Consider the following 15,465-nt stretch of genomic DNA (forward strand, 5'->3'; position numbering starts at 1 on the left):
TATACGTCGTTCGCTCCGATATCCTCCAATGCACACCGCGGCCGGAACAGACAAAAATGTCTTATCGCTTTGCTTACGTTTTTGTGTTGCATTTGGGAAAAGCAATTTCTCTCTTAGAAGGGACTGAGACGGACTTTAACGTTGTAGGGCCCGAAATCCTTGAGATCGATTTTTTTAAATGAAGCATACAGAAAGGAGAAGCTCTCAATCAAAGTGATCGCGATGCTAGAGGTTCGATGGATCGGTTCAGCATAGGACAACTCTTTACTCCTGAAGAATGGAGACGTAAAAAAGTGAAAAGGAAAGTAAACTATTGGATGTGAAGAATCGACCATTAGGAAAAATTTGAAAGAGCCTCCAGCAAACGAAGCAAAAGTTAAGAATTATTTTACATCCCCTTTAGGACGATTATTCCAAGCACTTTGTGATGATTGTGGGATCTCTCAAATAATACCGTTGTCAATGAATTGAACGAAAAAAATGAAGAAAAATTTCTGGAAATTGGAAATGCAAAAGACAGCAAAAACTACTCGACTCGCACAAAGGCACGTTTAAGTGCCACAAAGCAAAGTGTCGGTTGCCCTTGGTGCGTCAAGCGTGATGGCAGAGTAAAAGTTGAGCATTTATTTTTGTGGTGTTTTTATTTAACCCTGCGAAATTAGTTGATGGTCCTAGTTACTTGGTAAGTGCAATTGATTCCAAACTGTTTTGTACAATATTGAAGGTCTTCATCACACTGGTTAGTTTTTTTTGAACGCAGCTTTACAGTTGGTGGCTGAAGTCATGTTAACGCTCCTTGTAAAACAGCATACCACAAATATTTTAATTACAAATTATTTCAGCCCGATGCATACAATTAAAATATGTAAACAAACGCCAAATCGGCGTATATACGATTATGTCAACTCATATATAATTGATATTTTGTACAGCTATGTCATAAACATTTTGTCAAACAGTCTAAGATAGAGGTTTGAAATACTGTTTTAAAATGTATTAAATTTAATAAGCCCGGATAAGCGAATAACACGGATAATGAGTCAAATGGTATGTTTTATCACCAATTCCTGGTTATTTTTTGGAAATTTTTCTTATTTTTCGATAAAAATAACCCAGTTTTTATTAACTTCTAAATTATTTTTTTAGTTTAGAGTTTAGTTTTTAGTTTAGAATTATAGTGTTTTTTGTTATGACAATATGCTCTTATAACCGCTTTTTCAAATATCCTCCTCATAACCCAATATCACTTTTGTATTGAACTGTCATTTCTTAACAGCACGGATAAACGGAAAGCCGGATAAAAGGTGCCCGGATAAACGGCGCTCCACTGTAATTCATTAATGGAAAAAAACAACCTTTTTTGATGGACTGTGCGTCAAAACTTGTTCGCTTAGCGGAACTCAACTGCAAATTGGTTAATTCTAAAACAGCTCTAAAATAACATTAAACCAAACTCGAAGGAAGTACTCTTCGACCTTTTTAGGATCGCGGACCACTTGGTTTTGAAAATACATTTGCCGTGATCCATCCATTGAGGGCATACAGTTTGTAGTCTTAGCTCAAAGTTTTTGATAAAAAATAAAATTAAATCTCATTCTAGACGTGCATGTTGAAAATTTCATCTTACATTTAAGAGGAAAAATGCACGATAAGTATAGTTATAAGCTTTTTTCATGTATTCTTTCGCGGACCACGTTTGTTAACGCCACAGACCACAGGTTGGAGACCACTGTCATTTATATGTCAGGCAATTATAAAGTACATTGCTTTCAAATTTCCTTCGAATAACATAAGATTGCATATCAATGGTACCGTGTTAGTGTCCGGATCGTGACGATGTTTTCAATCTTTATCGACTATTAATAGGTTATTGTTCACGTGAAACCAATATTTGCATTAAAAAAAAAAACAATACATTTCCTTTAAACAGTTTATTTTAAAAGTTTTACTGAATACAATCCCTATACTGTGAATATCAATCAAATCAACATCAATAAAAAAAAACAAGATCAACCACCATAAAACTATAAATTGCAGTACTTTGCCTAAAATTAAATGAAATAGATCAAAAGTGCTAACATAAAAAAAACTCTAAAGCTAATTCACGCTGCGTGGCAGATCCTCTGGACGTCATTTCGTATTGATCGATCGGTTTTAGTTCATGTTTTTCCGTATGCCATAAAGCGTAAAACTCGCTTTGGTCCCAAGATGTGTGAAACGTTTTTGGGCTTGCGTCAAACTGTAGCTGCCTTTTTTACAATAGCTATCGCAATCGGCTCTGGGCTGAAGCTGTAAGAACATTTTATATCGATAATTGGTTTCATTACCGTTGGTACATGTTTTGCTCATAAACGCACGATTGGATTTGCTTCACTACACCGATTGCATTTCTGTTGCCAGGCGTGTTGTTTGGATATGTGAGTGTGTGTTTCACATTTTTACAGTCGGCATTGCAACGATGACGTTGCCTCTAAAGTCATAAGAGTAGCAGTTTTTCATTTTTCTCAAAGTGATGCGTGATGTTCGCACCATGTTGAGCATTTGCTTGGTTCACGCCGTTAGTCATGCATTGCGGTTTTGTCGACGGCATGAAAGTTGATGCCGAATGTGATTCACACGTTTCTCACACACAAGCAATTTTGCACATTTTTTTTTTTTTTTTTTTGAGAAACAGTGTCATATCCATGACTCCGTCACTGGTCTACTGTTGCGTATGGTTTATTTTGGACCGTATGGCCATTTCACTCACTGCTAATATATTGCCGATCAATAAATTTTGCTCATGGAGAAGGTTAAAATTACTCCTGCTCTCACCATCATTTAGAATGGGTTTTGCAAGCCTGTGAAAATGCAATTCTTCATCCGCGTTCAGCGAAACACGATCCCCAAGAACATAAAACCGTTCCAATTCACATACCCCTTCCGGCTTGACACCGTACATATCCATCAGCCCGTAAAAGGATCTTTTGCAAGAAGGAACACCCTGCCCGGCACGAACGGCAAGGATTCCGGTGATGACGGAAAAATATGGTTGACGATTATGACTGTCATATCGTTTTCACTTCTCTTTCTCTTTCTCTCTCTCTCTCCCTCCCACAGCTCGATCCATTTATGTTTGTTTCGGGATGTTTTTTTCCTCCCTGTGTACCGGGTGTCCACGTATGCACGGTTTTGTGAACCTTGCTGTCACTACTTATCGATTCGCTCAGGCAACTCGTGTGCTGGAGCGGAAACCCTTGGGAACCCGGTAGAACGATACTCGGAACGAATGATCGGTTTCCGTGGGCTCGCAGTGCGCTTTATGTGTGTCCGGCTAGTGATGAACTGCCGGTGGTGGATGGCAAAATCCGCCCCGCAACCACAGCCGGCACGAGCTCAGGAACAGATATATATATTGTCGATTCCGTGTATATGTCCCAAACCACTACAGCTACTAATGGTTTCATCCCGACGTGACAATGATCGAACGGGACAGAATCGACCAATCGACGGATACCAATTTTGCCAAGGGTTCTGAGATGTGTTGGTTTCGTGATTTTTAAACTGACTCGGGAAAACGGTTTATGTGTCATCAATTCAGCCCGGTGCTGAATATTTGATCGTAAGTTATGAACAGAGCGTGATGATTTAGCATCCCCAGCGGTGGTGGAATGGAAGTGCATTGAAATTTATAACGTGTTTTTTACTCAACTTTTATACAAAGTTTAAGTTCATTGCCTGAGATGTTTTCGATTGAATATATATATAGAAATTCACATGAGATTCATATTTGGCAAGACGTATCTCCAACAACATCTTTTACGACAAGTAGAACATAAAAAGTGAAAAAATTGACAAATTTTGGTAACAAGAAAGAAGCCATTGCAAACGCTATTAAGTTCAATTTTGGATGCATTCTACAGCTATAGTGCCTATCTGTTTTATTCGTTCATTGACAATGAACAAATGGCACAATTGGTTTATATGTTATACAATCCCGAGAAGTGAGACGCCAGTATGATTCAAATGAACGAATTAGATTGTGCTGCAACATAAACAACTTTCTTAAAACTTTCTGCTTGTACATTGTAAGAAAACATAAAATTTATTTTCATGTCAAGTAAATGCACAATGTAACACATTTTTATGGGTGTAATACTTTGTTGTATCGAAAGTTTCTGCGTTGGAGATTTGTAACCATTTTCGAAAGGTGATTTTAGCGAGACTTGCTATAAAGATTCTTTTTCTGTCTTTATTCTTGAACAACCTTACCTTTTACGCTCTACTCAAATTCACAGGTTCTTTAAAATCGTTAGTGCATTGGCTACTAGAAGCGAGCAAACTACCAAGCGCTGCACCAAATTGAAAAGGACAATGGAGTCTAAAAAACTTTTCCTTGTAAGATTACATACCTTCGCTACAGCGTGATTCTCTCGATGGTCATTTTCGCTTCGCGAACATGAAAATACGCCACATAAAAATGAGTCGTGGACGCCGTTGATAATGATGATGATGATGATTGCAATGGCTTGAAGAAATAAATTGCAAACCTATCCGTAGCGTAAGAAACGGTGGTGAAGTAAAGATCGTTAAGTAACTTTTTAACGTCGGTAAGTACGTTTTGTAATTGCTGTTTGGCGAAACTTTTCCTCCTACACTCCCTATACGATACGTTTTTTTTTTAGATGGTGAATCGGATCTGTATTTCACCTTGTCCACTTACCAAGCACGGACGGAGCGGAATACAAACTGGGATCAAAGAACCACTTAAGACCGCAACAGCTTCCACGTTTCACGAGCGCATGGGCAATGATTTATACATTGTTTCAACTTCACTTGGCTTTTATAGCATGAAACTATTTACATAATTTCTATTTTCTTCTCATTGCGATTGATCTTGACACTGTTCGGGTTTTCTAAGCCATTTTGAGACCACACTCCCTCTCGGTTATTTCGCTCATTCTGTTTCTCTAGCAAATGGTCATACCATTGAACCACGCAGCTGTCTAAAGTCGGGTGATGGAAAATGAATCTATGGTTGTAAAACTTTTTACATTACCTGCCCACTCCAATGCATGATGGGCTTTTTAAAGCAGCAAGTAAAAATCAAAACACGAGATTCAGGATCGAAAGAAAAGGTACTCCAGTTGGAATAAAATATGATTAATAGCATTTCACTCAAGCGAATCAAATTAAATCTAAATAAAATAAATTGGCCTTCTACAGATGATTCTTTATTGTGTTTTGCTGAGATTGTATGGTGCTATTACCACACTAGCTGTTGTTTTGATAGATGAAAAGAAGCGATGGCAGGACAAATGATCTTTCATAATTCAATTTTTTCGGGCTTTGAAGCATCCGCTTTTAAATATTACGTTAATTTCTTATCATGTAAATATTAATTTAACTATCGCTAAGAAAACCGCTTTTCAACCTTAAAATGTGTTTATTGAAGTATAATAATGTTCTTATAACATATATGTAGAATAACCACTGCAAATTAAACTTTGAATTGAAATTGTGAATTGCCAGATACTAATTATGCTGTTACTAGGCATAATCAAATAATAAAAAAATAAGTTAAAACTAAGTTTTTTTTTCAACTGTAAAAATATGACCCACTCAAGACGACTTGGGATTTATCTAACGTACTTCAAACTCCTCGCGACCATGAACAATTATTGCGTTTCTACTGCAAATAAAACCTCTTAAGGCTGGAGCACATCACCGCCATCGACATGACGTGGCAGTTGGCGGGCTCTAAACAACCGAGCATAAACAGTGACATTTCCCACAATGTTTGCTTCCTTAAGACTTTGTGAAAATAATAGAAGTGAACACTTCATTTCGTTCTACGCACAGCAAAACCGCAAAGCAAATAAAAGAAATCACAGCGTGCTATAATAAAAATAATAATCGTAAACATAAAATCATCGCTTCCTTGGCCGTTTACCATAGCCTGCAGAATCTGCGTAATTTGGCTACAAAACCGCTCCGTCCCTCGTCACATTGGCTGAAGATGTCTCCCCTGAGTTTGAGCGTAATTCTAAAGCGTAAACAATAACAACTGCAAGCTCATGGTGTTGAAGTTTAACAAATGTTATATAGCCACGTAGAATTTTAAAAAAATTTAATAAACAAGATTTTCTATCGATAATGATTTGTTATCTAATTATTTTATATGATTTTTTCGAAATTCTACCATGAAGCATAAAATATTATGAAAATAATAGTTTGGATAATTCTGCTTACGCACAGTGAATAATTTAGTTTTTTCACCACACAAAAAAGAACCACTAAAACCCCAATCTAACATAATACGCTATCATACGGGTTAGCAAGCACAAAACAACAACTACTAACCGTAAAAAAAGTCTGTCGCCCTGTAGGTGTAATTAAGATATTTCACAACGTGCCCCACCATCAGTTTCGCTAGGCTCTCTTTGACTCCCACGAGCGTTCGTTTATTCGCAGAAATTCGTAAAACCACATAATTTTACATCTTGCGGTTGGTTAAAAGAAAGATGACATGCCTGTTTTTGTTTTCCTACGGAGAGATTCAACACTACCGCACCGTCCCAGCATCCACTAGAGACAATTGCTTGGTAATCCACCCATCGTCTGATGAGTGTTTGGCGCGGTAAAGTGACAAAGAAAATCCTGTGACAGACCAGGAGCTAGGAAAGGAGATAACGTGTTGCACGAAGCAAGAGGTAGTATGCGAAACTTCAAACGATCGCCGGAAGGAACGACCATTTCGGGGACGGTGGATTAACAAAGTCACTTTTGTCTCGTCGCCATCGAGCGATAAACTCTGCAACAGTGCAATGACGATGGATCGTGAAAAAACATGGGTAAAATGGGAAAAAGGAGGAAAACGCCGGTACACACACACACCACAATGAGTGAAATGGGAAGTGCTACCGTTAGAAATAATCTGAGAGTGCGAGCAAGAGAAGGAAATATTCCTGCAAAAAAAAGAAACTGAAGACATGAACATCTACCATCGAGATAGTACAACGCCGACAACGAATCCCGCGTGTTTATCATAGATTTGGTGGAAAAGATAAACACAATAAAAGCGCCGCCAACCATCGTTACTTCACTACGGTCTGGACAGGGAAAGAAAAACAAAACAAACAAAATCCAGGACCAAGTAGAAAATTCAACCAACAAAACACAGGCATTCACACACACAGGCACGCACAAACACACATGAGTTGGGATGGCAGGCTGGAAAATGACCGCTTCAACCGTTCCTCAGAACGGAGGGAAGACAATGTTGCCGATGCTTATGCTGACCAGTGAAAAACGATTTTTCCATGCCTGGTCTGGTTGAGGGTGAAATATTTCTTATTTCACGCTTTGATGAAATTATTATGACATTTCCAGATCATTATCGCCGATAAGATTCTTACACTTTTTGTCTCAAGGGCTGGAGCCTGGCGAGGTGGAAGAGTGCGGAACGAAAATGAGGAAAACGGGCAGTAGGTTTCACTCCCACGAAAACACAGTTCTCCGACTGCTCAGGATGATGGGAGTTTCCTCCTATTTAATGTCACACAGAATCGAGTCACCGGAACGAACGATGTGTTAACGGGAAATATTGAAGCATATCGCTGGCGTGATCTTATGCCGCGTCGAAACAGAAGTACAATCTTCGCCGGGCACCGCGACGGAGTCCGCTGTCAATTTTGCTGATCAGTGCTGTCGGCCAATCGGCAGCGTTCGATGTGCAGCTGGCATGGTTCGGTGCCAGCGTGTCACGGCCGAATTAACTTGTATGGATCAAATTATATTTTTATTTATGACACCTGCCCGATTTTCCTGCTAGCCAAACCATTAGCGTGGCTGGGACGGGTAGGTATAATAAAAAAGAAAATGTGTCAAACAAACAGATAGAGTGAGAGAAAGAAAGTTCACAGGTTCCCCTGGAGGTAAATTATAATGAAGAAAGTTTGTATAACACAAGCCGTACGATTGTGATGTAAGTTAAAGCATTCAAAATGCTGCTGAATGCTTTTTGACGGCTTCTGTTTAGAAAATGAACATTTTGGACTGTTGCGTCACTTACTTCCTTTGATTCTACTCCCAGCTTCGGGACCTTTTGGAGCTTGGTTGGTGTGTTTGCATAATGAAACATAAAATTATAGCCCACCCGGCTGTAGCCATGATTCACGTGAATCTCGTCTTAGAGACGCTTTAGGCAATGGTTAATTAATTTAGTTTGAAACTGGATCTATTCCCGTTGACAACGTCTGTTTTTTGGGCTAAGGAAAATCTTAAGCTACTACCTGCCAGAAGCGGCAAACGACGAAATATGATCAAATTTACAATGAACTGTCCAGTAGTCAGATCGCGCAATATCACCAAATAACAAAGATGAACCTACACGCAAAACAGGCACTAAGAAAAGAAAGGCAAAACGAGCTGCAAGGGCGTTATTTATTTATAAAAAAAAACACGTTTCATGAGATCTGGACGAAGGATGATGTTGTTAGTTTCTTAGCGAACGGTTTCATTCAGGATTGGTCTCGGATTCCATTTTCTACTACTCCGATGCAATAGAAAGGGAAACGCGCCTGACTGTGAATCTCCAGTTCCAGCTTCCAGGAGCTAATTAAAACCATCCAAACGGGGATATGGTCAGTCGCATGTTGACAGAAGAAAGCCCGCTTGGAAAAGAAGCGAAAAGCCAGCGGCGTTATAACAGCTCGATGCGCCGAGCGAAATCTTATTATCAATCCGTTGGACGCAATTCGCCTTACGGCCTGCTGAAGGACACTCGAGTGCCGGACGCCTACGGATATATCCACCCTGAATAGTGATCCTTCCTGAAGTGCTTCTGTTTTTCCACCGTTGCGTTGTTTTAATAAATATCCGATTTCTTGACGTGGCGAAGAGTGCGTGGCTCTCTTCGGAGTTGTTTTATGTTCTGCGTGAGTTGTTTTTTGTTTACCTCCTCTCTGTTATATGGTCCAATGAATTTATCAGCATGGAAAACAGGATCATGATTTCAAGGATATTCAGCTTCATTGCGATGCCAACCGATGAACAGTAGCATAAGGGATAAGTACTATCAAGAGGTTTAAACATTTATATGTACTCGTTTTTTTTATAAAATAGCAATCGCTGAGTATATAATTAATATTGTATTGCAATTTTATCATTAAAATTAAGCATCTGAAAGTTTTAATACTAATTCTTATGTGCATAGCTATAACTTAAGCATTTATTTTTATGTTATAACACTTGAAAAGATTTTATATCAATGAATATGTTTAAACCAAGTGATACCTGTAAAAATAGAGTTTACCAGTCCAATAAACAATTTTCTACATGTTTATAACAATCGTCTTTTTGAATAAACATTGCTGTGTACCACTTGATCACACGTCAGATGGTGTAAGCTGCTCTGTCCAATTTAATAACACTATTGTTATCTTCGATTGCACAATTGTCAGATTCGGCACAGTTTGTTGTGGTTGTTGCAGTATTAACAAAATTCATTAACAAAAAGTGTTATGATGCACTGGAATGTATAGTTTATACTGCATCTTGATTAATTAAAAGTACAGGCGATTCTCGCAATGCGATCCACTACGATTTTGATTTTGACAGTTATACAGTCTGCCATTCAGTAGAAATTGATGTATTTTGTTTTGGTCTTCTGATAACCGTTACATACACATTTATAAAGATTCCTCAACCAGCCAATCTTTAATATTTAAATTGTGTAATCGATTTTTACACACAATCAAAGAGGTGGTTCATTCCATACCTCATTACTTAATTATCTCATCTTGACCTCATTAACATGGCTGAATTTGACCATTTGTTTTGCTTTGAATATTTTATATATTTTAGTTATAAACCATTCTTGATAAACCGATTTCGTGATACAGTCGTCAACTCGAAAATCTTAACAACATGCCTGCCATGGGTTCAAACCCCGAATGGACCGTACCAAAATACGAAAGACTGACTATCCTGCTATGGGTAATCAATAGGTCACTGAAAGTGGCGCAGGTAGACCTCACCCGACAACGGCTGTTGTGCTAAAGCAGAAGAAAAGTCGAGTGTGAGTGTGTGTGTTTTTTTTTTGTTAAAAAACGAACTAAACACAACTTTTTTAACAAAAAAAACACACTCACACACAGAGAGAAGGTCTCCAATATGTTTTTACTAAATCTTCTTTAAAAAAAGACCTCGCGCTACCATATGGAAAGCTGTCGTACATTCATTCCCTATCATCTAAACAAAACACTTGACATGCTCGTCTATGATTCGAACGCACCAAACACATGCCCACGCGTGCAGCGATCGAGTACTTTTCCATTTTTTTTCTTCTCGCACACAACCTGCTCATGCTCGCCCTACATGAACTGTTCAGCTTCAACTCCAGCGATTACAATCTTGTACTTCCACTAGAGAAAATCCATCCGCACACACACACGCACCCACGCACGCGCGCATACACACCATCCCTTTCTCCCCGTTGCCCTCTTATTTGGCAGTAACACTGTTCCGATGAAGCATAAATGCGTAGCGGGGGCGGAAGTGATGCTGAGTTGGCGTTTTATCGAGCCGGCTCAAACGACAGACGACACGGAAACGGCAAACAACAAACGCGTGGCTAGCGCTGCCGAAAGCGCGCACACCGCGCGCGTGATTGCCGCGTGGTGTGGTACCACACCGTTGTCGGTGGTTTTTCCCGTCCAAAAACCTCGGCCGCATCCGCATTCCTCAATTTAACTTTGCTAATTTATTTAATGACTACTGTACCGTAATGAAGTCATAGCGACCCTGAACCGTACTCTGGGAACTGGGAAACTGAAGCTGAGGCAAGGCGGGTAGAACCATGTAGTAGCATTCTTTCACAGGATCAAAGGGGAAACAGTCTTACCGGGCAGAATCCAAACTCGTGTGACTCTTGTCTTTCATAGGTACCAACAAAAAAAGGCAAAAAAATAATACCACTGGGAACACTTCTACGTTAACGCTCTCTTATAAGTGGTTTACTGTTTGGAAAAACGATTAATAGATCATTGGAAATGGAAAGTATATATGCGTGTATGTGTGCGTGTGCATTTCTTTTTGTATGTATGATTGTCGGTCGCAGAGCGCTAGCCTTTGAATGGATTGAAGCGAGCAAGATGAAGTATAAAAATGCCAAAGAAAACTTTCAAAACAAGATGATACTGATGATAAGGCAATTATGGGCGCCGTCTGCAACGCAGCATTGCTTTTACTCATTGAAAGACCACCCTTACTCGAATCCCGAAGGGGTTTCCGCTCTCGATGCCAGGCGAGGGTAAACATGTGATGGGTAAGCAGTATCGATTTTTCACCCTCGCCTACATTTGTTTGTCAACGTTATCGGTATCTATGGGGTATTTTTATTATCACCCTTCTTGTGCGGGTAAAACATTTTTGCAGCACAGTTCTATTCATATGATGGATCATTTATGGTAAAAAAGGATGTACAATGACGAATTATTGTTGAACTCTGATGGAAAACAAGCGCTAGCTCGTAGCTCATTTTGTTCTCTTGCTATAAAACAATAATCGATCAACATGGGTTTTATGGCATCATCAATTTTCACGTTGCTTGGTTATTTGCAACATCACACAGCATGGAAAAATGGTTTCAACTGTGTAAAACGGTTCGCGAGACGATAGTTTTAAAATAAATTATGTAAAAACAGTTTGTTCTGTTAATTTCTGTTTCAATTTATCATAAATCAGAAAACATATGTCACGATGGTAGCACTGAAACGTGCGCTCGGTCTGCTCGACAATAAGGCAGGCCTTTATGGACTATCAAATCGATCACAAAAGACGACTTCTTCCACTATGAATTGGTAGGCAAACCTATAAGGACATAAAATTATTGTTCCGAAACATCGCTTTTGGGTACATATCATTGCATTATGCCTACCAAAACCCAAGTGCTTTCGATTGAACTCCGAAAACACTGATAGATTCCCATCCAATCGAAGATGCTAGCGGCATGGAGCAGCAACGAAGCGGGGAAGCCGCGGCACATTGATTAGAGTTCCGCTCCGGTACGGTATGTGTGCGCATGATTCGCAGCCGGAAAACCCCGCCTCTGTGTGTGCAGTGAAAGGTGCTGCCCTGCCGGAAAAGCCGCCTGCCATGCACACATGTACAAAGATGTATAGGTCACCGTGCCGTGGTCGCTGTCGTTGTCGTCGTCGTAGTCGCCGTAGTCGTGCACCGTCGTTCCGAAGCTGCCACACCACACCACCGGATTCAGCATCCCTTTTATCGGTTCCATTATCTTGGGGAAGGGGCAGAGGGGGACGTTGTTATTGTGCTGATCGGGCGCAGCGGACGACAGGAAATTATGTAACGCTCGGGAGCTGCAGGAGAATCAACAGTGTGCCGTTTGCCGAAGTTTCTTCACAGCGTGCCCGAACACGCGTCCCTTGTGTAGTGGCGTGGAATGTGACGCACCTGCGCACTACATCCAACCCTCTCGCGTCTGTGTTTGTAAGCGGGCCGAGCGGGGAACACCGGCGCTGGTACATTGTAGCTACATTGTTTGGCCAGATGGGGTAGCGAACGAGCGCGTGTTTACGTTCGCTCCACAGTGTTAGTGTTGCGAAGGAGAAACCGCACGCTTCGGGACATGCCCGTTAACTGCTCGAATTCTCCTTCGTTGAAACACCCGCACTCACACTACTCGAAAAAGGCTCGGTATGCATGCCGACTTGCTCTCCGCTTGGTTCACAGGACTTGGTTCGCATCCGTCCGAGGGTTCGCTGTTTGCTCGCCTCGTATCGAGGGGAAAAAGTTACGCTGGAATTTTCATCCTTTCTGAGAATCGGTTCTCGGTTCGGGACCACCCTCACCCAGGCAAGAAAAGTGAACGAATTTTCCGAGCCCAACCACGGTGGGTGTGCGAGCGAGCGAGCCAGCAAGCAGGGCAGGCAGGCACCTGTATGTACGTGAGAGTGCGAACGAAGCGAACACCGACCGCCCGTCGGGTTTCCGTTGCTGGCCCGACCAAAAGCCGTGGCAGGAAAAACCCGAGCGTGCTGCGACCGCGCATCGGTACTTGCTGCCAGAACCTCGCGGCTACCCCATGCAACGGTCATAAAAAAGACAGATATCCGTCCTCCGGCTGCTCTACCTACTTACAAACAAACATTAGATTTCAGTCTACAATTGAGTTTTGTATAGTTAAGTCGTGATCATATACACTTGTTGTTTGTTGTTATATTTAATTATCTGTCTGTATAAGCTGTGTCTGTGTTTTCCGGAGCGAAACGCAAAAAGCGAACGAGCGCCAACCAACGCCTGCACGACCGCGATTCGGTGGCGGTGGACGCAAAATCCCCCAAAAATACGACTCAGCGACTACGCAGCAAGATCGCAGTGGCAGATCTTACTTACGGTACTCACAACCCTTCGCTAAATCAACTACACGTGGGGCTTTAAGGCGCTAGGGAAGAACAATACGTGAAACTTTGTGAATAGATGTGAAATGTGTACGTGACAACGTGGCAACTTTAGGTTTGCAAACGAGTGGCTTAGTGATAAAAGTGAACGTTCTGCATACTACTAACCGTCGATCGAAAGACAATTCTATAATTACAAGCGATGGTTTAAATGATTCACGCAACTTTAATATTCCTCACATACCTAGTGGCTTGATACCGAAAGATTAGCAAAATCGTTTTCAACATTAGAAGTATTTGCTTCTTAATAACCTCTCTCTGAATGAAGGAACAAGCATTGACTTCCATTTTTTACCATCCCATTGCTAATAACGATGTTCGAGTGTTCGTTTTCACACAAATTGAATCATCCGCAGCAAGCATCCCATTTCCCGAAACGCCCTTTCGTCAAGCGCTAGCGCATCGAAGTCTCTGTCCCGGCCCAAGCCAAATCCCAACAATATGTTAGCTCGCGCGCGCTCGAGTCTCATTATTTTTATTGATGAGCATATTTATCATAAATTTCAACTGGCAATTTTTCTTCGTCTTTGGCGAGCGAAAACCCATCAGAGGCTGGATTCTTTTTGTGCTTTTTTTGCACTTTGCCTTCCTTGTCTTGTGTACGTCAGCTCCAGGATCAGACTTCTGGCGATGCTTCGACTACGGCAGATGGAGCCGCAGCCTGCCAAAAGCCTAGATAAATCATCGTTAAGATTTAAGTCATTTCGTGGGTGATTCATTTGGTTTTGCAATCCACCAGCTTTTGGTTCTTTGTTTCAGAGGAAGGATAAAATAACAACACGATTGGGTAAATCCCATGGAGTGATTCCAAATTGAAGAAGAAGAAAAAAAGAAAGCAGCAGAATCAAACGCAATAGCGCCATTTAGGTTGTTTTACTTTTTCAAACAAAATCAGCCGCACGTAATCAATCAATCATTCCGCAGTTGTTTGTCCTGCTTCGTGTTGCTCTTCATGGTTTTGTAGCTAAATGCTTCATTGATCCATTCAGAATTAAGATTTAGAATTTTACTTCGGGGAACCGACACCAAGCGCTGTTTAAACGATCGTTCCTGATCTGAATCGCGAGTGTTAACGTTTCCTTTCTATCTTTGGTAGGTGTTTGAAAGTTTGTGCTTAGAGCATCCGTGGATAGTGCCGTGCAAATTGATCACGCAAATCATCTATAAAAACTCAATGCCGTGTATGTCGTGTTTTTTTAGTGTGTGAGTGTTTGTGCATATAGCAAAACGTCTTGTGTTGAAGCATCTTACCACTAGAAAAAAAAATAAAAAAAAAAAACACAAAAGTGAAGCGAAAGCAAGCATCAAATTCCTGCGTAGTGGTGAAAGTGATAAAGTGACCGAGCAAACGAATTGAAATCCATATGTATTGAAGTATAAACTTAGCATAAAGTTTAAACCATTTAAAGTACGCTCGAATCTTCCTAGAAACATTTGTCCAAGCTAGAAAAGTACCAGAAGCGTTCAATAGCAGAAATTTAGGCAGGCTCGGTGATCATTCCAAAACAAACTGTATCACATGATGCAATCTTTGTTGTAAACCCATACAATATTGTGCGTTCGAGCAAGTAGCCCGCATTCTATTTCCCTCACATCACCCGAGTGCAATCGATCCATCAAAACAGTGTCATTCCATCCAGTGGCGTCTTGGAGAACAGAGGCAAAGTACAGTACACGGGGCAGCAACCAACTGTGCCAGTGCAATATCGTCAGCGTAGCTGTTGGTATAGAAGGGTTTGTCGTTACATTTGATTGACGCTTCTCGGTTTTAGCATCCAAGCAAAACCGCAAGCAGAGACCAAGCAGTGAAAAATCAAACAGAAATAATTTCGGTCGCAAAACATTGTGAATTCATATCCCATTGTTCATCTAGTGAAATCAATACATTCCATATGGTTCACATGATAGAAGTTGTGCGTCAAGGGAAAGTTGACTTTCCTCAAGTTATTGTAAGTATACTTATTTTTTTACAACGTACGTTAAGTAGCTATGAGCTTCA

At 40.7% G+C, this 15,465-nt stretch overlaps 1 protein-coding gene across 39 annotated transcripts in view; it reads left to right on the forward strand.

The window, feature by feature from the left end:
- LOC1275761 (CUGBP Elav-like family member 4) overlaps positions 1-15,465 on the forward strand; it is a 320,099-nt gene that overhangs the window by 154,866 nt on the left and 149,768 nt on the right. For 4 of the 39 annotated variants that reach the window (XM_061648924.1, XM_061648902.1, XM_061648907.1 and 1 more), the window contains exons 1-2: positions 13,062-13,402; positions 14,563-15,415. The exons of 33 other annotated variants lie outside the window; for them this stretch is intronic. Coding sequence is in view for 5 of the 6 variants with exons in the window: in XM_061648902.1 (XP_061504886.1) it covers positions 15,359-15,415 (57 nt within the window). In the remaining variant the exon portion in view is untranslated. Of the gene's footprint in view, positions 1-13,061; positions 13,403-14,562; positions 15,416-15,465 lie in introns of those variants that run through there. 2 more of the 39 variants (XM_061648903.1, XM_061648937.1) reach the window with 2 other exon arrangements.

Source organism: Anopheles gambiae, chromosome 2 (assembly GCF_943734735.2).
Source record: "Anopheles gambiae chromosome 2, idAnoGambNW_F1_1, whole genome shotgun sequence".
Lineage (NCBI taxonomy): Eukaryota > Metazoa > Arthropoda > Insecta > Diptera > Culicidae > Anopheles > Anopheles gambiae.